The sequence below is a fragment of the Rhineura floridana genome, chromosome 7, assembly GCF_030035675.1.
Source record: "Rhineura floridana isolate rRhiFlo1 chromosome 7, rRhiFlo1.hap2, whole genome shotgun sequence".
Classification (NCBI taxonomy): Eukaryota; Metazoa; Chordata; class Lepidosauria; order Squamata; family Rhineuridae; genus Rhineura; species Rhineura floridana.
Window position 1 is genome coordinate 126,914,493 of NC_084486.1, and position 23,556 is coordinate 126,938,048.

Genomic DNA, 23,556 nt, shown 5'->3' on the forward strand with positions numbered 1-23,556 from the left:
GTTTTTCCTGATGTTCATCCAAAATCTGGTTCTCTAGGAAGAGACTCACAGTTAAATCACTCAGGGAACTGTGAGGAGAATAGGAATAGGAATCTCCTAACAACTCTCCGCAGCCTTCACAAACTACATTTCCCAGGTTTCTTTGGGGGAAGCCATGACTGTTTAAAGTAGAACAACAGTGGAATAAATATATGGCATGAATGTGGCCAGAATGCTGATGTACATAAGCACATAAGAAGAGCCAATCAGATCAAAGGCCTGTCTAATCTAGCATTCTGTTCCCTCAATGGCTAACCAGATACCTATAGGAACCCCACAAGCTTATTAGTAATGCCATTGACATATACATTCCTACATGGGGCATCCAATGTGTTATGGCCTCATTCGCACTAGAAAGAGTGTACTGTGGGAACTGAGGAATCACATACTTAAAGAAATAGCAAGAGTGAAGAGCTTATAGAGAAATCATTTTCAGTGCCAATTTTGCTACCAAACTGCACTGATTTCAGTACTGAACCAGTTCAATCTACCCATAGTGGAAATAAAAGCTTGAAAGTGACAAAGAGAAACTATGAAGGTTAAGATTGGTTTACACCTTACTGTTATTACTGTTAGGACTTGAGCTGTAGGTCTGAATTTAGTGAACTGGGTGGCAGAAGGTGAAGTGTCAGCCAGTGTCCCACCAAACAACTCAGGGTAAAGATGAGAGCTGCAAGGAAACCAGCACAACACCCAAGAAAACTTCCTTGTGGAAATACCTGGTGGTATTTCTGACTCCAAAGAATGCTTCTGGGATAGGCTTGCTTGCTTGCTGGTCTGAGCACCTAGGAGAGGGGTAGGAAAGCTGTGACCCTCCAAAAGTTGTTGGAGTTTAACTCCCATCAGTCCCAGTCAGCATGAAAAATCCTCAGCGATGATGAGAGTTGTAGTCCAAATCCCAAAGGGCCACAAGTTCCCCATCCCTGCCGTAGGAGATTTGTTTTTACTGGCTATGAGCCACTTCTGCCTTCCTCCCCCACTGTCATAATCTCATCCTGTCTTCATCTGCATGGGAGCCACATCAGAGTTTATGCATATCACCCAGTGTTTCTTCTATATTGTCTGAGTACTTCTGCAGTGCCAGCTGGCATGGAAATACTATGCACAATAATGAAAAGCCACTGGAAGAGCCATGCTCTAAGTCATGATAGCGATGTGGAGAGGACACCCAAACCCAGTGCTCCATCCAAGCAGCATTTTCTCCCAGCATTTATTGTGGTGGCAGAAATTTTGCCTCAGGGTGGGGAGACTACTGACTAATGCCAAAGGTTAGGATAACAGATTCTAGTTTGGTCTGTGCTACCTGTGTTGATCCTGGTAGCCTGATTGCTAGTCTGCTGATTCAGTGCACTTGTCGTTGACACTCATGAAATCTTCTGCCTAGAAGGACTCTGAAAGAGAAAGGTAATGTGATCACTGGTTTATTTATTTAGGTTTATTGCAAGACCTATCAAAAGGGGTTAGGGATTTTAGCTAAGGAATCTGCTCGGACTGTTAATTTTGGTCCAGCTTAGCAACAGCAGCAACCTAGATTCTTACATGTAAATCACCATTAGCTTTTGGAATAGAGCAAGGAATGTGTATCAATAAATGCGCAAAGTACAGAAATCAAATGCTGACATTTCAAAGGAATACAACATGTGGTCCAGACTAGGGATAGGTAAATTTGTCAATTTTGGTTTCTCTCAGTTTCTCATTTTTTCCAGTCTTCCATTTCTCCATATTTTTGTATCAGTTAGCTTTTTTTAAAAAGTCCTCATGAAAATTCAACATTCTAGTCAAATTTCTCCTAATACACACACTTTTTGCAAAGCAACTTTCCCTAACATAATGCATTTTATATATTATTTCCACTAAGATATGCATTTTTATACACACTTTCTCTTAATATGCACATTTTGTACACATTCTTTGGTTGGAGAACTGCATCACAAAATTTGGAGATGTGCAAATTTTGCAGGATAGCTATGTTTCAGAAGTGCAAATTTGGTAGGTTCACATTAAAATCCTAACCAAAACTATCCCCCCCCCATTCTTGGTTCAGACTCATGAAAAACTTAAAGTCATTGTCCTGTTACAAGGAAAAGAAGGCATACGGTTGGATCATGATTTAGTCATGCTTAGAGAAGAGAACCTGAAATCGATGGGACTTCAAGTCGTCATGACTAATTGAAGTCTCATTGATTTCAATAAAACTGGTCCAAGTATGACGAAGTCCAGATCCAGCCCATAGTGAACTCTTCCACTACCATTTCTAGGTTTCCTAACCACTTTTTTTTTTTTTATAAAAGCCTTGTTGCAATCAATTATATGATGATTGGCTATAACAGACCATGAAGTGGCTCTAGCCTCTAGGTGCTATGCCTGACTGGCAAAAGCCAACATGAGTAGGGGTTATGGGGTGCAGGTACTGGCCCCACCTGCAATGTCCCTGTTGATGCTGGCTCCACCTGTTTCACCCTCCTCCTTTCTTCATTGAATGAGAAGACCTGATGAGGGCTTCTAAGCATGCTTAAAAACCTTCTCAGAATCAAAAACCCTGACAACACAGGGGTCCTAGTCACTGGAAGAATACAAAATTCTTCTTGTATAATAACATTTAAATAGCCTTTGTTGATGCTGCTGGTGTATGAGTCTGTGTGTGAAAGCAGATGATCCTAAAACCAACTATCTCTTTTGAATTGCAACTTTGCAGAACCATTTACATTCCTATAAATGTGGAATGTTCTTGGGTCACACCTGACTTTGCAGATATTTTCCATATTTCTGTGGTGCCTCCATGAATGAAACAGCTATTCAGGGGCTTCCAGGCTTTCTCTTTTTGTAAACCCTGGCCTTGCTATCATTACCACTCTTCTGATCTGTTTGCTGGCATTTGAGAGTCACAGGCCTTTCCAATATCCTTCCTGAGTATTTAAGATGGTGTTCTGCTTCAGTAAACCTCACAGGCCATTACCTTGCTAATTGTTTGAGTTACGGGGGCTCACACAATGGGATGGATTGTCCTCAGCTGCTTAGAGGAGAACATACTAGGGCTTCTCCTGAAAAGGGAAGTGACCACATAACCTTTCACATCTTGCCACAAACTGTTGCCAGCATCTTGAAAACAGCATTTCTGTTGTTTGCCTCTTGGCTGACTCTGAAGCTGGGGCTCTTGAGATGTGTGTCTTATTATCAGCTCCTTGGCTCAAAGGCCTCTTGCCATATTGGAGACAAAGTGCTTTATGGAGTAAGCACGGTGGGCTTCTGTGCACACATGATGACAGTGAATCACATCTGGACAATGCCTGAAAGAACTTTCTGGAAAACAAATATAATGGAAGAGTTACTAGCTTTGCATTCCCCATTGATAGCCAGTAGCCAATGGCATAGAAGTTCTTTTCTACAGCTTCATGCTAACATGTGGCGGTAGGGAGGTCCACATTAGACATGGGACTAAGTTCTAGAAAAGATAGAATTTGCGTCCAGCCTCACTCAGGATAGCTTATAATTCCATTTGTCCAATCCCTCCAAATTGTTGTTGTTGAATTTAAATACTGCTTAATGCCAAAACAGACTTCTAAGCAGTATAAAAAACTGGTTAACAGACATGAAAATGTAATCATCCATCATTAAAACATGCAATAAAACAATCCTAATAAAAACATAACAACAATAACAACGGAAGGCTCAGGTTGAGAGATCAAGAAAATGCCTATGTAAACAGGTGGGTCTTCAAAAGCCAGCAGGCTACTTTGAGGTTCACCATCACTGTGTACATCACTTAGTGCTAGTTCACTAAACTATCTTGTAGAGAAAAAAAGTGTGGATTCACCCTGAAACCCAGGACTGGTATATTCTTGGACACCTTCACCCTCGATAACTGTTCAGGTTGTTCACTATCCTTCCTATGTTGCCCACACAATACACATGTCCTTTTATACAATGCTAGCATGTGCAAATGTGTATACTTATGCGTGTGCTCACACATGCTCACACAATGAATGCACAAATACATATACCTATGCCCATCTCTCTCTCTCTCTCTCTCTCTCTCTCTCTCTCTCCCCCCAATTCAGTTCTTTCAAGGCCCCATTCTAATATGGCCTATCCATCTCCTGCCACCTGATAAAATGGTGAATTCTCTCACTTTCTCTGACTTGCCCTTCAGTTTCATTCCTCTACATTATATAGTGATTCAGTTCCAAACATTTATATCCTGCTTTTCTCTTTCTACAACATCTAAAGTGGTTAAATGAATAAGTGGAATATTAAATACATATTTAAAACACACAGACATCCCACAAAACAATGCATTTAGGCACATTCTACTTATTGAAACATATAAGGCTTGTTCACACATTACATTAAACACAGGCACAAGTTGTCTCTACACATGTTCAAGTGTTTGTATGAAATAGTGCATGAAATAGTGTATCGATTTGTACAGCTCAACTGCTATTTGCACAGGTAGACAGATGGTAGATTCATTATATGTTGTATGTGAGTAATTGTTCAAGTATACAGCTCAACTATTGTGTACACAGGAACACAGATTGTACACTGGTTAAATGTAACATGTGAACATCCCTATAGATCTCAAGTGCAGAGATTGTAATGCTGTGTCCATCACAGCATGTGCAGTTTGTATCTGCGTAGGCACTGTGCGTCAGAAGCAACTTTCTGGAACTGTTATACTAGTTTCTCAGCAGGTCAGTCGCTGTTCCTTACAGGGATGGTAAAGATTTATTTACCTGCCTCATTTATAGCTTGTACCTTCAATATAAATATAAAAAATACTCCTAAGGTAATAAGTTACATTTGGCTTGAGGGGATCACACATTGTGCAGACCTGATGTGATGCACTACCTGAAGGAAATTTTCCTCACATGAAAATCACCAAACTTCACACACCAAAGAGACTAGGGCAATATCTCTGGTGAGGGAACTTAGACAATTGCAGATGGGCAAGATTTCAGAAAAAAAGACCCTCTTATCAAAAAGGAGGTGCAAACTGTGTAGAGTAAATTACTGTCTCAGAAGTGAACTGATGTATCTTTTTTCATCTGCATGCAAAATTGTATCTAAGATTGTAATCCTGTGTCCATCACAGCCTGTACAGTTGTATCTGCATGCATCAGAAGCAGCTCACCTGGAACTGCTGCACTAGCTTCCCAGCAGGTCAATAGCTGTTCCTTACAGGGATGGAAACAGGGCTGGGTGGTGAGGTTGGCAGGGTGCAAACGCACCGACAGGAGCACCAAATTGGCTCTGCCGGTTCATTTGCACCATGCCTGCTTCCTCACCACCTTCCCTTCCCCTCCTTTTCACCTGGTAAGCAACAGTGACCCACCTACCCAGGCAGCTAGCATAGTACTTCCACCCACCCAGCAAGTTGCTTCTGCTGGGCATGTTGAATGAATGTGGCTATGGAGACTATGGGCATGATCCCATTTCCCCTCCATACATAGACTGTAGCCCATGGTAGGCCAAAACCTGTCACCTGAAGATTCCTTAGACATTTGGGTCCCCGGCAACAACTAATGACTGTGCATTCTGTATATAGCAATGTTTTACAAATTACCATGTAGTACTGATTTATGGCTGTTTTGCAGATGCAGAAATTTCACATCAGAAATGTATCAAGAAAACCATGCATTTTATTTTTTTAAAAAACTGAGTGTGCTCCTATTCTTGCAGCAGTGTAGATCTGATATAATATTAACTACTCCAACTTTCCTTAATATTTAAGGAAGTCTTTGCTAAAAGTCTGTTGGTTCAGAATCCTGGAAGCCTCTTTACAAGAGGACAGAAAGAACCCAACCAATATCTAGCTCAATGAAATGTTGTGTACTGCAACATTACTAATACCAATTTTAATAACACTTAAAAAAAATCTGGCATGTAAGGCCGAAGAACATTCACAGTAGCTCAGTGAACCCGTCACAGATAATTCCATAATGACTGTCAAGTCAAGCACAATTACACACGTTGAAAGCTTTTAATAGGAAGGAATAAATGGAAGCAAAATTAGGCACTTGTTACTCAATGCATCAGGAAAGTACAGTCGTCTTTGGACCAAATCTGATTCTCGGATTTCATAAAAGTTCACAGAAATATACTTATTATGGAGTCATTGGTTCAGGAAGCGTGTTGAGAAGCCTATGTAAGAAACCAGCAGGTCGATTCACAGGCTTCATCTTTATAATCGTTTTTCAAGGAGTGGCTTTCGTCTAAGTCTACAACCATATGATGGACAACAGGTGGTTTCATGCAACCTGTGGACAGTCCGTTCAGATAGAGACTGACACATTACAGGAGAGGTTTCTTTTCATTTGAAGTATCAAAAGCTAGGGGTGTTCATAGGAGCCCCATCATGCTTTCAATGAACACATGAAGGGGACCTGACATGAGCCATACCCTTTGGTGACTGCATTTTCAGTACTAGTGAGAAAGAGGGGGCTAGGCTATATATATGCATAGGGCAGAGATGGGGGAACTTTTTCACCCCACAAGGGCCACATTCCTTTCTAGGCAACCTTCCAGAGGCCACATGATGGGCAAGGCCGGAACCAAAAGTGGGTGGAGCAGCACATGTAAATTTTACCTTGGTATAACAGCCTAGTTCCTACACACACCTCTCTTTATCCTCCATCAGGGCAAGCAAGACACATCATCAGAGTTCAAGGGCACATTCTAGCGAGGCAACAGCGCTTGAGGAGGGTGCCAAGCAGGGCCAGTGAGGGGTATGGTTGGGGAGGGTGTGCGGCCTGGTGAAAGTTCCATGGGCCAGACAGAAAGTCTTAGTGGGCCTGGCATAGCAGTCCTCCATGCTAATTGGCCATGGCTACAGAAAAGATGGGGGATTTTGCCATACATATAGCAGTATGCACATAGGGCTTCTTTCCCATTAACACTGTACATGCAAGCAGTGGTCAGTGGGTGCATCAGGGCCATGGTCAGCCATTGTGTCCAATATCCCCCCTCTTGAGTTCACTGAATACATGAGAAGACATATATGAACATGCCCACTGTCTCAGAGCAAGCCATCACTGCATGAAAGTTCCAAAGGGCCAGGCAACGATGGATTAATTTCAGGCATCAGGAGAATAGCATGATCAGCTGAATCAAAACTGCTATGAGAAGCTAAAAACAAAATAGAAGAGTAAGGTTGTTATTTTCCATAACCATAATTTCTGGAACACAGATTTTGAGAAATCATCCTGGTTTATGAGGTTAGAAATTGAATCAGGTAGGAACAACCTGGAGATTATCATTGACAACATAAATGGAAATGGACTGCCTTCAAGTCGATTCTGACTTATGGCGACCCTATGAAGAGGGTTTTTCATGGTAAGCGGTATTCAGAGGTGGTTTACCATTGCCTTCCTCTGAGGCTGAGAGGCAGTGACTGGCCCAAGGTCACCCAGTGAGCTTCACAGATGGGTGGGGATTCGAGCCCTGGTCTCCCAGGTCGTAGTCCAACAACCTTAACCTCCACACTACACTGGCTCATGCTAAAGCTCATTTCTGGCTTTCTGTTTATTTGTCTATCCATCTGCACAACTTGTGACCCACCAAGATAAATATAGGCCACAAGCCTCAGAAGGTGGCCTGCCGGGTTCTTAACAGCTACAGGTATGTTGCGAAAGGAGAAGTTTTAAGGAGTCCTTAGCTATCTGCCATATATTGCTGGCAAGTTGTTTCTTGATTTATTTACCTGCCTCATTTCTATCTATCTATCTATCTATCTATCTATCTATCTATCTATCTATCTATCTATCTATCTATCTATCTATCTATCTATCTATCTATCTATCAAATACTCCCAAGATGATGTTACATTTGGCTTGAGGGGGTTGTCAGGATCCCTCCTGCTGCCACCATGTGTCAGGTCCCTCCAGTCAGAATCCTGGTTTTTATTTGTTCTCTCACTGGCTCTAGCCCAGATCTTGCAAGATCCCACTGCTAGGAAGCACCACCAGCCACTCACTATTTCACAATATTGCTTTAAGACTTTGCCTTAGTCTCTTTTTGGCTTATTGTTACTTTGTGTCTGGGTGCACTTGCAGGCCACAACCCCCCTGTATCTTTGTGCCAATAAAGCACAAAGCCCTGGATTGCCCTGGATACTTGATGATATACTATCTCTTCACCGCTACCACCATTTGATACTCCACCTTGGTAAATACCCTGCCTACCCCTCTGGTCTGTGAAAGCCCCAGCCAAGGATCAGGCCTTTGGTAAACCAAGAAAATATTTATTTATAAACACCAGGAAATAACAAGATTACTTAAGGTATATTTAACAAGCGTATGGTTTCATATATTGTGTTACTCTTTATGTTTCTAGTCATATATAATCTGCCTCAAAACCAGCCTAATACAATCCAACACACAACCAACTCCAACTCCCAAAACTCCAGCAACAGAACTCCCAAACTGCCTCAACAGAGCCCTTTCTCATCCTCTCATTTATACCTTCAGCCACTCAAACGCTCAGCCAATCATCATACAGCATTCTCCAGCATTCTAGCCCATGTACTACCCCCTCTCACTCACTCTACTTACCACATTTACCCTACAAAACCTGCACTTATCATATTTACAGTAATATCTACATACAGGGACATCACAGGGGTCACACATAGTGCAGACCTGATGTGATGCACCACCTGAAGTGAATTTTCCTCACATGAAAATCACCAAACTTCACACATCAAAGAGAATAGGGCAATCTTTCTGGTGAGGGAACTTGCACAATTGCAGATGGGTGAGATTTCAGAGAAAAAGATCACCAGAAAGACTGCCCCTTTCTCTTTGATGTGTGAAGTTTGGTGATTTTCATGTGAGGAAAATGCCATATATCCTCTACTCCTCCTTCTCTGTGTAATGCTGAGGTGGTAAATTTACCATGTGGTAGCTTTTCTTCTCAGAAGTGAATATATGAATTGAATTAAATGGGTATTGGTATACAAAAGTGGCCATGTTATATAAAATAAATAGCAGGCTTATAGCATAAAAGGATTCTTCAGATATTCATTTTTAAGGGTACACCTTTTGAACGCAACAGACAGGTGTTCCTACCAAACAGGTATAACAGTCAGAGAGGTGGAACTGGTGACATCTTCCTGCTGAGTGTGTACTGGAGGACCACTTTATGTTAGATTTTATAGGTGTACACTTAAGATATTTCAAGTGTATATTTAAAAATGGAAAGTCTGAGAAACACACATATGTGCAAAAATGTGTATCACAGAGGTACACCCATGAGGAAACCATGATTGGTTGCAGCTCTAGTCAATGCAATAGTCTCAGGGAGGCCAGTGGGGGCCTGTACCCCTAAGTAATATTCCAGGTTCTCTTCCTGAATCCTCAGTTTTCATTAAAAGGCAAGACTGTAGCCCATCCTTTCCCAACCTGGTGCCCTTCAGATGTTGTGAGACTACAACTCCTATAATCCTTGGCTATTGGCAGTGCTGGCTGGGGATGATGGAAATTGTAGTTCCACAACAGCTGAAGGGCATCAGTTTAGGGAAAGCTGCTCTAGCCCTCTAGAAATAAGGAAAAATTTACTGGCGGTGTTCTGCTCAGTTGTTCACCAAGAAGAGAGATAATTAAATATGTTTAAAACATTGGGCTACTTATACGTATGTTCTGGCTGTTCTGGAATGATTGCCCTCCCCTTTTTTCAGAAGAAAATGTGTGGCTAAAGACCCTCTGTATAATTAGGAACTCTTGTGTGATTTCTTATCTTATTCATGTACTGGTATATGCACATTAGTGCTCTTTTTCAGACTGGTGTTGTGATTGGATGCAATGGTGTTACACCAAGGCAGTCAAACCAGCTCAGGCTCCAACAGATGCCAGGCCAGATCAGCCCTCCCCCTCTCTGCCTCCGTCCCATTTCAGGGCATTTTTCTGGCTGCCACCAACAGGGAACCTGCCCACCCACCTACCCATTCAGGGGATGGAAGGGGAAGTGGTACATCAGCTTGCTTCATTCCATTGGCCATGGCCAGTGGAAAGCTGACTTAGCTGGTAGAGCTGGGTGGAGAGACACCTCTGCCCACTCCAAATGCTCCCCCCTACAAAGGGAGTTTGGATGGTTCTGCTCATCTTGTTTAGGAAAACATGGACAGTTTACCTAGGAGATACAACTGAGCACAGAGATTGGGCCAATCTGACAAAAGGATGTGGTTATTATGGAGAACATAACTGGGGCCCTTTAATGAAAATAACGCTGAAAACGACATCATTCCTCAAATCAACAGTCCTGTATATTTGACCATTTGTAGTCATGCAATTAATAAGCTCTTGGAAGAGTTTTCTTATCTTGAAGGAAAGAGCAGGGCAACTGAGCGGAGTGTGGAAAAAACATTTTAACGGTCCCCAGACAGCCACTTAGGTGTGGACCAGTTTTATTAGAGATAAAGAAAGGCTGTGCATAGGGAGGCTTAAAGGGCAAAGGAAAGTTTAATTAGCTAAGATAGATTCACAGTGCTTAAAGAGTGTGGAGTGGGGCCCTGCTGTCTTCTGGTGCAAGGTGGTTAACCTAGAGGCAATGTAACTGTATGCTAGCTTGCTATTTCCCCAAAATATAAGGCAGAAACCCTGAGAACACAAGTTCTAGTGGTGGCCAAGCATCCTGTTTTGGTCCTCAAAGGGGTAGAGGCTTCTCAAATGTATATAGCTCATTGATGATTCTGGTGATAATACTAAGTAATTTCATAGCAGAAGGGAGATTCAAACTTCAGGATTCATAGTTCACCGTGTGGGCTATTCCTCAACTACTAATCAGATATCTTTACTCAAGCAATTGTTTGATTACTAGAAAGAGTATGGCAAGCCATATTCAGAAAAGGCAACAAACTCCCTTAGAAGCCCCTCTTTTAGTCACTCATGGCTATTAATGGGGAGAAATTTCATTTGGTTCACCAGGGCCAGCTCCAAAGGGCAGCCAGGTGGGGACCATGGCCACATGCATGCCACACATGCACATCCCTGCCATGAGCCAAGATGGCGGCAGGGGCTTCAGACCCTTAGGGAAACCTCGGCCGCCATCTTGGTTAAGGGCAGTGCTGTGCACGCAACTGCACAATAGCTGAGAAAAGTAGGTTGAAGCAAGGGAATGGCGGGGGCTCCAAAGCGCATGCCATGCGATCCACAGCAGCGATCCTGCCATGAATCACTGAAGGGGAGTGCCAGAGCCTGGGGCAGGCTTGTGCCCAAGGTCATAAGAACATAAGAACATAAGAAGAGCCTGCTGGATCAGGCCAGTGGCCCATCTAGTCCAGCATCCTGTTCTCACAGTGGCCTACCAGGTGCCTGGGGGAAGCCCGCAAGCAGGACCTGAGTGCAAGAACACTCTCCCCTCCTGAGGCTTCCGGCAACTGGTTTTCAGAAGCATGCTGCCTCTGACTAGGGTGGCAGAGCACAGCCATCATGGCTAGTAGCCATTGATAGCCCTGTCCTCCATGAATTTGTCCAATCTTCTTTTAAAGCCATCCAAGCTGGTGGCCATTATTGCATCTTGTGGGAGCAAATTCCATAGTTTAACTATGCGCTGAATAAAGAAGTACTTCCTTTTGTCTGTCCTGAATCTTCCAACATTCAGCTTCTTTGAATGTCCACGAGTTCTAGTATTATGAGAGAGGGAGAAGAACTTTTCTCTATCCACTTTCTCAATGCCATGCATAATTTTATACACTTCTATCATGTCTCCTCTGACCCGCCTTTTCTCTAAACTAAAAAGCCCCAAATGCTGCAACCTTTCCTCGTAAGGGAGTCGCTCCATCCCCTTGATCATTCTGGTTGCCCTCTTCTGAACCTTTTTCAACTCTATAATATCCTTTCTGAGATGAGGCGACCAGAACTGTACACAGTATTCCAAATGCGGCCACACCATAGATTTATACAATTGCATTATGATATCGGCTGTTTTATTTTCAATACCTTTCCTAATTATCCCTAGCATGGAATTTGCCTTTTTCACAGCTGCCGCACACTGGGTCGACATTTTCATTGTGCTGTCCACTACAACCCCGAGGTCTCTCTCCTGGTCGGTCACCGCCAGTTCAGACCCCATGAGCGTATATGTGAAATTCAGATTTTTTGCTCCAATATGCATAATTTTACACTTGTTTATATTGAATTGCATTTGCCATTTTTCCGCCCATTCACTCAGTTTGGAGAGATCTTTTTGGAGCTCTTCGCAATCCCTTTTTGTTTTAACAACCCTGAACAATTTAGTGTTGTCAGCAAACTTGGCCACTTCACTGCTCAGTCCTAATTCTAGGTCATTAATGAACAAGTTGAAAAGTACAGGTCCCAATACCGATCCTTGAGGGACTCCACTTTCTACAGCCCTCCATTGGGAGAACTGTCCGTTTATTCCTACTCTCTGCTTTCTGCTTCTTAACCAATTCCTTATCCACAAGAGGACCTCTCCTCTTATTCCATGACTGCTAAGCTTCCTCAGAAGCCTTTGGTGAGGTACCTTGTCAAACGCTTTTTGAAAGTCTAAGTACACTATGTCCACTGGATCACCTCTATCTATATGCTTGTTGACACTCTCAAAGAATTCTAATAGGTTACTGAGACAGGGCTTTCCCTTGCAGAAGCCATGCTGGCTCTGCTTCAGCAAGGCTTGTTCTTCTATGTGCTTTAGCACATAGATTAGCTTTAATAATACTTTCTACCAGTTTTCCAGGGACAGAAGTTAAGCTAACTGGCCTGTAATTTCCGGGATCCCCTCTGGATCCCTTTTTGAAGATTGGCATTACATTTGCCACTTTCCAGTCCTCAGGCACGGAGGAGGACCCAAGGGACAAGTTACATATTTTAGTTAGCAGATCAGCAATTTCACCTTTGAGTTCTTTGAGAACTCTCGGGTGGATGCCATCCGGGCCCGGTGATTTGTCAGTTTTTATATTGTCCATTAAGCTTAGAACTTCCTCTCTCGTTACCACTATTTGTCTTAGTTCCTCAGAATCCCTTCCTGCAAATGTTAGTTCAGGTTCAGGGATCTGCCCTATATCTTCCACTGTGAAGACAGATGCAAAGAATTCATTTAGCTTCTCTGCAATCTCCTTATCGTTCTTTAGTACACCTTTGACTCCCTTATCATCCAAGGGTCCAATTGTCTCCCTAGATGGTCTGCTGCTTTGAATGTATTTATAGAATTTTTTGTTGTTGGTTTTTATGTTCTTAGCAATGTGCTCCTCAAATTCTTTTTTAGCATCCCTTATTGTCTTCTTGCATTTCTTTTGCCAGAGTTTGTGTTCTTTTTTATTTTCTTCATTTGGACAAGACTTCCATTTTTTGAAGGAAGACTTTTTGCCTCTAAGAGCTTCCTTGACTTTGCTCGTTAACCATGCTGGCATCTTCTTGGCCCTGGCGGTACCTTTTCTGATCTGCGGTATGCACTCCAGTTGAGCTTCTAATATAGTGTTTTTAAACAACTTCCAAGCATTTTCGAGTGATGTGACCCTCTGGACTTTGTTTTTCAGCTTTCTTTTTACCAATCCCCTCATTTTTGTGAAGTTTCCTCTTTTGAAGTCAAATGTGACCGTGTTGGATTTTCGTGGCAATTGGCCAGTTACATGTATGTTTAATTTAATAGCACTGTGGTCACTGCTCCCAATCGGTTCAACAACACTTACATCTCGCACCAGGTCCCGGTCCCCACTGAGGATTAAGTCCAGGGTTGCCGTCCCTCTGGTTGGTTCCATGACCAACTGATCTAGGGGATAGTCATTTAGAATATCTAGAAACTTTGCTTCTTTGTCATGACTGGGACACATATGCAGCCAGTCTATGTCCGGGTAGTTGAAGTCACCCATTACTACCACATTTCCTAGTTTGGATGCTTCCTCAATTTCATATCTCATCTCCAGGTCTCCCTGAGCATTTTGATCAGGGGAACGATAGATCGTTCCCAGTATTAAGTCCCTCCTGGGGCATGGTATCACCACCCACAATGATTCTGTGGAGGAGTCTGCCTCTTTGGGGGTTTCGAGCTTGCTGGATTCAATGCCTTCTTTCACGTATAGAGCGACTCCGCCACCAATACGTCCTTCCCTGTCCTTCCGATATAGTTTATATAGGTCCCTGGCATGTCTGGGGCCGGCCCTGTAGTTCACATTTAAAGGCGACCCTACCTAACTCACACTTTCTGAAACAGTATGTGAACCAAAACACAGCCATCTGAAATTCACACTTCTCTGAAGTTTGCAATGCAGTTCTCCAGGAAAGTGTACAAAAGGGCATGCACTAGGGTAAAATATGCATTTAAATGCATATGTGTGAAAATAACATAGAAAAATGTGTTATATTAGGGAAAATTGCTTTGCAAAAATGGGTATATTAGATAAAACTGCATAGAAAAGTGTATATTGGAACAAAATTGCACTAAAATGCTGACTGAGGACTTAAAAAAATCACAAACTGATTTATAAATATAGAGAACTGAATTTAAGATGGGAAAAATGAGAAAATGAAACGGACAGATTCACCCATCCCTATCACTACATAATCATTACCAGAAAGGAATGGGTTGTATTCAATTTAGTACTATTATTTATTTATTTAAAGCCATCTTTACTCCACTCAGTCAAAAAGGCTCCCAAAGTGGCTTACAAAATATTAATAAAAATGACAAACAAGACCCTCCCTACCCGCAGACTTACAGTCTAAAGGACATTAACTGGGAAGAAAAAAGGTACTGTCTACTCCAGCCTTTCCCTAAACTGGCACCCTCTGGATGTTTGCTGGCTGATGGGAGTTGCAGTCCAAAAAATCTGGAGGGCACCAGGTTGGGAAAGGCTGGTCTGCTCCGCCTGGTCACAGCTCTCCAGGGCCTCAGGACAAGAAAGGCCTTTGCTATCACCTGTTACCTGATTCCTTTGGCCTGGAGATGCCTGGGGTCCAACCAGGGGCACTTTGTGTCCAGAGCAGAGGCTCCCACACGCCTATGGGGCACTCTCCATATGTGATATCATTAAGTGCTGAACTCCATCTTGACAAGCCAGACTGAAACGAGAGGGTGAACTTCCAAGCAGAGAGCAATGAAAAGGGCAGAGTGAGCCTGGAAAAGCACCTCCGTGCTGTTACTATTCAGGGTAGACGCACTGAAATGAATAAACCTAAGTTGGTCATGCCCATTAATTTCAGTGAGTAGGACTAGCATTGAATACCACTCTATACAACTTGACTGCTACATTTATATTTTCCTACAGCTGCAAAAATGTGGAGTGTGCACTGGCGATGTGCTGTCTTGACTGTCATTGTCACTGTAGCAGATCTCAACACAGAGGGCAAAAGTACCCCATCACCAAAGTTCACTAGGATAAAAATGGCAGGCATGGAAGCTAGTGACGACCTTGATGTGTCTGATGATCCACCCACTGAAGATAGCCTCTTCACTGAAATAGCTGAAATAGGCGACACCACGACGGAATTATCCACTCCAAACTCTGCCTTCCGAACAGCTACCACACTCTTTCCTTTTGAAAACTTTACCCTTGACTCATCTGACTTCTTCTTTAACTGCTGTGATTGCTGTGACACCACTCCAGGGGAGAAAGGCGAACCCGGAGAACGGGGATTGCCAGGTATGGAAAAGTAAACGTGCCACTGAACGATTTATGATGGCATCTTGTCATTCATATCTCCAAGAAGAGCACATCCCTTGACTGAAATGAGTATTGGGGGTGAGGGAGAAATCATGCAAAAAGTTAAATTTAATCCTGAGTCAAATACTGGGGAAAAGAGATGAAGGTAAGTCTAAAATATACTGTTAAGAAATTTTTAAATTTCTGTAAGCAGGATATGAGGGCATCAGTTTTCTCCTGTTGGCCTCTTGCATCTGGAGGAGGTCTGCCACTGAGCCAGACTTCAAATTATTGGGGTTTTTTTTTAGAAAAAGAACAGCTTAATAATATCCATAAGCCTAACCCCCCACTTTTAACCAAATCATGTCCTCTTTAACATTCTAGCTGAGCAATCCAAATCCTGTTTGCGGTGGGCTTGAGGTGGTGGTGGATTGGATAGAGTTGTCCCTCTGCCCAGTCCTGCTGGCCTCCATCAGTCTCCTGCTGGCAAACACCTGCTGAATGATTTTGTTGGAAGATTCAGGAGAGACAAAAGGAAGTACTTCTTTACTCAGCGCATAGTTAAACTATGGAATTTGCTCCCACAAGACTCAGTAATGGCCACCAGCTTGGATGGCTCTAAAAGAAGATTAGACAAATTCATGGAAGACAGGGCAATCAATGGCTACTAGCCATGATGGCTGTGCTCTGCCACCCTAGTCAGAGGCAGCATGCTTCTGAAAACCAGTTGCCGGAAGCCTCAGGAGGGGAGAGTGTTGTTGCACTCAAACCCTGCTTGCGGGCTTCCCCCAGGCACCTGGCTGGCCACTGTGAGAACAGGATGCTGGACTAGATGGGCCACTGGCCTGATCCAGCAGGCTCTTCTTATGTTCTTATGACAGTGCCACTCCTCTGGTGCTCACCAAATGTGGGTTTTCTGGGGAAGAGAGGGGGCAGGGCTGAGGCAGCACAGGATCTGTTGGAACCTGAGCCAGCCATGCTACCATCGTGTGATGGCATGAGGCCTGTCCCATATCTGAAAGCTACACCAGTTCCAGGGCAGCACAGTGATCTGCCTGCCCCCTTTCTGCTGTGTGTGGTAGGATTGCAGATACAGTAGTGGCCCTGCCTTTCCATAAAGCCCCACCAGGATGGGAGGAGGGGAGAGTTAGAACTGGTCCCTAAAACTAATGTGATTGGCACAAAAGGTAAGGGGGCTGCCCCCTCCTCAGGTCCTCCTGTAATTTGAGCACTTTTGTATTTAGTTTCCATGGCTAGTGAGAGCCAGTGTGGTGTAGTGGTTGAGGTGTTGGACTATGACCTGGGAGACCAGGGTTCGAATCCCCACACAGCCATGAAGCTCACGGGGTGACCTTGGGCCAGTCACCACCCCTCAGCCTCAGAGGAAGGCAATGGTAAACCACCTCTAAATACCTCTTACCGTAAAAAACCCTATTCATAGGGTCGCCATAAGTCAGAAGTGACTTGAAGGCAGCCTATTCCATGGCTAATCGTCTATCCATCTCTTTGGGGATTTTTTAAAAAAGGTAGTTTGATGACAACAACATCAGTTAGTAATTATAATAATTGCAAAGTATCTGTGGAAGCTACATGCAGTGCAAAGGAAAATATAATAATGCCTTGTTGGCAAATGTATGCTCTAATTGTATAGTCATATAACTTGCTTCCAGAGGGATAGGCATGTTAGTCTGCTGCAGCAAACAACAACAACAAAAGTCTTATGACACCTTCAAGGCTAACAGATGTATTATGCAATAAGCTTTTGCGGACTAGAGATTAGGGATGAGAAAGAAGTTCAATTTAATTTGCATTTAAAAGCAAATCCATCAAACGTGCACTTATAGAAATAATATAACTGAAACACAGCCATCCTTTGAAATTCACACTTATCCACATTTTGTGATGCAGTTCTCCAACCAATGTTTACAAAAATGCATATATTAGGGGAAAGTGTGCATAAAATAACATACAAAAGCATTATATTAGAGGGAGTTGCTTGCAAAAAATATGTACATCAGTCAAAACTGCATACAAAATGTGTTTATCAGGAGAAATTTGCACTAAAATGCTGATAAATTTTCATAAAGATTTTTTAAAAAAGATTCACGAGTTGAAAGAATGAGAAACTGATCCTTCCATCCTTACTAGACACAATGAAGCCTGATGCCATATTAAAGTTCTTAGCCCTTAAGGTGCTACAGGACTTTTAAGTTTGTTTGATTCAACTTGCTGTGGTTTCTTTTTTGGTGAAATGTATAATCCATACTTCACTTGATACAGTCAATCTCTTTAATCCTGTGACAAGTGAATCCTTCCACATGGAAGATTTTTCAGATGTCCACTTTCCAAATAGGTCCTAAAGGAGAGTCAGGAGAAAAAGGCCTTCAGGGTCTACCAGGAAGTCCTGGAATACAAGGCCTGAGAGGATTCAAAGGAGACAAAGGTATGGACCCTGAAGTGGATTGTCCCAAAATGAATGTGGATTTGTTTTTCATACTAATGTCATCATAGCACCAAGGGTGGTGGTGGCATTGCCCTTTTCACATTATCAAGAAACACGAGGAAGGGGTCAGGGAAGCATCAGAACTGAACCTCTTCTCCTAGCTCCTGACCTCCATAAACTCAGTCAAAGCTGTGGATGAAATAGAGAGACGTTGTTCTCCCCCTCTCATAATAATGATAGACTCTAGGATCATCCAGTGAAGCTAAATGGTGAGAGATTCAGCTAGGGTTGCCAGGTTCAAGGCCTGAGACTGATCCTGCATCTTTAGGAGAAGAGAAAGTCAGCCAAGTGCAGGTGTTCTTGCAACCCTGTAATGGGAAAAACCACAAGGTGGAATTCTCCCTTCCCCCTGCACAACTTTTAAAGATACAAAAGACGTCTTGGAGGCTGGGCCTGGCAACCCTAAGGAAAGACTTCTTCACAGAGAAGCCTTCTTCTTCCATAGTTAACCTATGGAATATGTTGCCATGAGATGTGGTGATGATCACTGATGTAGAGAACTTCTAAAAAGGTTGGGCAAGTTTATGGCAGCTATATGCTACCTTTAGGTTTAGAGGCAATATGCCCTTGAATATTGATTGCTAGGAAATTACAGCGGGAGAGGGTTATCACCCTCATGCCCTGCTTGTGGTCTTTCTGTAGACATCTGGTTGACCACAATGGGACAGTGAAAGCTGGACTAGATAGGCCTTTGGTCTGATCCAGCAGAGTTCCTTTTATGTCCTTGAGCCTATGCACAGGTTGCATGTATATAGGTTCTCTCTGCACAAGCAGGATGGGAACCCCTCAAAATTATTATCTTTTAGTTTCGTTTAGGGATTTTTATACCTTATCCTTCAATAAAATTCCCAGAGTGGCAGAGGCAGGATCTCTGGTTATGCATAAGCATACTTTACTTACGTAGGCTTTGTTCAGATCTTTGCTCAACGGTAGGGTCTGCAAATGCAACCCTGCCCCTCTCTCACCATGTGTTCAGTGAAAACAGATGTGTCATCTGAATAGGGCTTAAATGGTATATTACTTCTCAAAGCTACATTTCCATTGCACATTAGGTGGTATAGAGATGGAGTGATCTACATGCGAAGGTGGGGGGTTGGGTGTGGCAATTATGTTTATTTACAGAGGCTTTGTGGCTTGATTCCACCCCCACTGCCACACATTTATTCTTTTTACATCCAATCCTGTATATATTGTTTAAACTGTTTTTAGTATTTCTTCTTTTTTTTGTTAAGTTGTTTTATGTTTGCCACCCTGGGCTCCTTAGGGAGGAACTGCGGGATATAAATTCAGTCTCTCTCCCCCCTAATAGCAAACTCATTCTCCAAGCGTGGATGCTTTTGTAGCCAAAATGGGACCATCCATTCACAAGCAGCCTTTGGGGAACTCCATAAGTACAAAAGAAATGTCAAAAAACCCTAAGGGAAGGAGTCCAAAAATAATCCAATGGGGTCTAAGTGGCCACAGAATGCTGTCTGACTGTTAGAGTGGAGAAAAAAGGTAGGAAGCCAGCAGGGAGGGGGGAATGGAATGGAAACAGTGCATGGCTGGCATCCTGAGCAAGAGCATTCCACACTGCAACATTTTGCTATAGGTCCCATTTTAAGAATTTATTAGAAACATCCGCAATACAGAAATGGTCAATGTGCAGCATATCATGGAGTTAACAACGAAAGAATTTATTCTATTTATTTGACTATCTCTGTATTGGGAAACTTTTCCTTCACAGGCCACAATTATCCGACAAACAATTGCATTCATGGAATACCACTTAAAATGTTTATTGGCACTTGCAATGTTTATTTCCAATAAGACGCGTCCTTGTTTTAAGCCAAAGTTATGAAATGTGATGTAGAACGTCATTTAATATGTGACAGTGCCATAAACAACACCAGTGACAGAACACGCTGTTCTAAAAATGTCATAGGGGACAAAGGAGAATATGGCGACCCAGGATCGAATGGTATCCCAGGAAATCCGGGCAGGCCTGGGGAACAAGGTATGTCACGTTAAATTTGACGGGATCCAGGGAGATGGGACTGTCCATAAAGTACAACACTTTTAAACTCTGTTTGAACCCAACCTCCTCCATGGCGATAGGTTGTCACCATATGCCAAGCTGTCACATGCCACCACTCAGCACAGAATATACAATGCTTATAATGCATAATTGTAGAGTTGTGAGGTGGGAGGCGGGTGGATGAGCGAGGCCTGGTGAGAAGAGAAACTAATCCATGGGAAAAAGCACAGATGGGAGCTGGAGTAGGATGCAGTGGCGGTCCATTAGGGCAAGTGGAGCACAGCCCCACCAACTCCAATCCATCCTCAACCAGCCCCTGCCTTCCAACTTACAACCAGACCAGGGGCCACACTGCTGTCAGCTTTCTCTTCCCTTTCCCTCCTTTCTTCTCAGTCTCAGGGTTGGCCTTGTAGAACTCAGCAACAAATAGGATGGGGGGGACAAAGCTAAACTTAGTCTGGCTTCACCCACTGTGTAGGCTACCGGCCTTCCACCCCACTAATCACAGTGGGCACCAGCCGCCACTGGTAGGATGGGAAGTTATGGGAAGGGAAAAGGAAAAAAATGGCTGTTTCACCAGCAAACAATAGTGCATCCTTGATCATCCTGCTGCAGAAGCTAACGTGAGCGCAACATCACATTTCAGTCAGCAGTTCTCTGTCCCTCCATGCTGACAAATAGTCACCACTATGCTACCCTCACCTCTGAACACCTTCTGGGTATTTAAATGAAGCACCAGTACATGGATTGATGCCATTCAGACCTAGTGGTTGGGAATGGGAATGAGATCCTTGAAATTGCCATTTCTGGATTCCTGTGCTTCTCTTCATGGTTTTATTTTTTTTTTAAATCAGCCTGGGCTATGCAACTCTTACATGCTACCCCGGGCTTCTACTGGGAGGAAGGGTGGGATATAAATCTAATAAAATAAATAAATAAAATACATGTAGCTCAAGCAATTACTTGGCCACCAAGTACCTTTTCCTGGTGGTGCCACCACACCCCATGTGACATTATGGCTTCACATGTTCAGTTGCATGCCTAATGAATCCATGCATAGAACATTATTCTCTTTTGTGAAGGGAAGGACTATGGAAACCTGGTCATTGTGAAGCTTTTGTATCATGTTCTGGAGATGTATGGGGGGCTAGAGCTGATTCCTCTTGGGAACAGCTGAGAATTGGTGTGGGTCCTCAGCTATTCCACATGTGAATAAGCTGGACAGTGGGACACAATCCCATCATGCATTCCCCTCCCTCACTGCGCAGCTAATTAGTGATGGGAACAGAGTGTTCCCATTGAGAGTGCTTCTCAGCTGTTCCTCATGCCAATCAGCTGTGCATTGGGGAGAAGTGTGTCAAATGAGCAGCAGGGGAGGAGGCCTGGAGGCTGCATGAAAACCAGTCCATATGTGGGTAATGCATGAACTAGGCCATAATGTTTGGGAGCTGTCACAGAAGGGCCGCAGCTCAGTGGGAGAGCATCTGGTTTACATGCAGAAGATCTCGGGTTCAATCCCTGGCGTCTCCAGGTAGAGCTGGGAATGTCCCCTGCCTGAAAACCTTGGAGAGCCACTGCCAGTCAGTGTAGACCACACCGAGCTAGATGGACCCATGCTCTGACTCAGTATAAGGCAGCTTCCTATGATCCTAACGAGGTGGGTGTTGCCTTGTGACCCTGTATTTCTGTCTTTCCCATTTCTAGGTGAAATTGGATTTAAAGGAGACAAAGGAAACCACGGCTTGCCTGGGTCCAAGGGGCAAAAGGGCACCAAGGGCGAAACGTGCGAGAATGGCACTAGAGGAGAGAAGGGAGACAAAGGGGAGCTGGGATTGCCAGGCATTGATGGGGAGAATGGAGAAAAAGGAGAGAAGGGGGACTTGGGTGAAAAGGGCTACTGCGGAGATCCTGGGGATAAGGGGGAAATGGGGGAAATGGGGGAGACTGGGCCTAAAGGAGACAAGGGTGTCAAAGGAGACATAGGGGTGGAAGGTGTGCATGGCATGGATGGGCCAAACGGAGAAAAAGGGGACCAAGGTTTTAGAGGTGACAAAGGTGATCCAGGAGCAATTGGGATGACAGGGCCTCCTGGGATAAAGGGAATTCCTGGCCTCAAAGGAATCAGGGGACCTCCTGGGAAGAAAGGTGCAAAAGGTCCCAAAGGATCAAAGGGCGAGATCTCAAGCCCCCCAAGATCGGCTTTTAGCGTTGGCCTATCCAAGCCTTTCCCACCCCCCAACATGCCTATTAAGTTTGACAAGATTCTGTACAATGACCAGGAACATTACAATCCTCTGACGGGGAAATTTAATTGCACCATTGCTGGTGCTTATGTCTTCTCCTATCACATGACAATCCGAGGGCGGCCTGCGCGCATCAGCATTGTGTGCCAAAACAAGAAGATGGTCAGATCTCGGGAAACCCTCTATGGCCAAGAGATAGACCAGGCTTCCTTCCTGACCATTTTGAAATTAAATACAGGGGATCAGGTTTGGCTGGAGGTCACACGAGACTGGAATGGGGTTTATGTTAGTGCTGAAGATGACAGCATATTTTCTGGTTTCCTCTTATATCCCGATGAAGTACTTGACCCCTTACTATAAGTATGGCATATGAATTTCAATGAATTACCAAGAAATATTTCTTTTCTCTCTTGTTCATTTTAAAGAAGTATGTGTCATAATTCATATCATAGTCCATTTAATCCATATCATAGTCCACAATCCATATATTTATATTTTCTAATAAAAATATATTCATTAACGGAATTGCACTAAAGTGCATAGCATCTATTTCAGAGTAAATTTTCATTGTCACATAAGAAAATGTCATAGAAATGCATTTTGGCAATGGTCTGGTCCAGCCTTCCCCAATCTGATGCGCTTCAGATATTTTGAACCACAACTCTTACAAGCCCTAGCCAGCACAGCTAATGGTCAGGGATGATAGGAGATGTAGCCCAACAACATCTGGAGGGCACCAGGTTGTGGAACGCTGTGCTAGATGAAATCTTCAGAAGGAATTCATGTTTTAGTTCTATGTTGTTCAGGTAATTAAAATTATACTGTGAGATCAATGTAAGTTTTAGATTAATTCAGACATGGTCAAGTTCTGCACTTCTTCTGCAGCCATGATCCACTTTGGAGTTGGCATTGATATCACAGAATGAGAAAAAGGATTGTAGGATTTTAACCAGAGGCACCTGCATTAAAGAGCAAAAAATATCCTGTGCTAATTTCTTTCAGTCACATTAATAGATTTAAGAAAGTTTGCTTATCAGTCCAATGTCAAATGCAATACAAGTCTGATGTAGAAATTGTATCATATAATCAATGTATTAACATAAGTGTATTCACTCATCAAATTGCTTTTGTACTTAAGTGAATTTCATTCTTTGGAGTGTTC

At 43.3% G+C, this 23,556-nt stretch overlaps 1 protein-coding gene across 1 annotated transcript in view; it reads left to right on the plus strand.

Annotated features, from left to right (window-relative positions):
- The window catches only part of OTOL1 (otolin 1), a 58,935-nt gene extending 36,181 nt beyond the window's left edge, over positions 1-22,754 (plus strand). Inside the window, exons 7-10 of the mRNA XM_061637728.1 lie at positions 15,257-15,631; positions 18,003-18,074; positions 20,059-20,130; positions 21,856-22,754. Coding sequence (XP_061493712.1) covers positions 15,257-15,631; positions 18,003-18,074; positions 20,059-20,130; positions 21,856-22,754 — 1,418 coding nt within the window. The remainder of the gene's footprint in view (positions 1-15,256; positions 15,632-18,002; positions 18,075-20,058; positions 20,131-21,855) is intronic.
- The last annotated feature ends 802 nt before the right edge of the window (positions 22,755-23,556 follow it).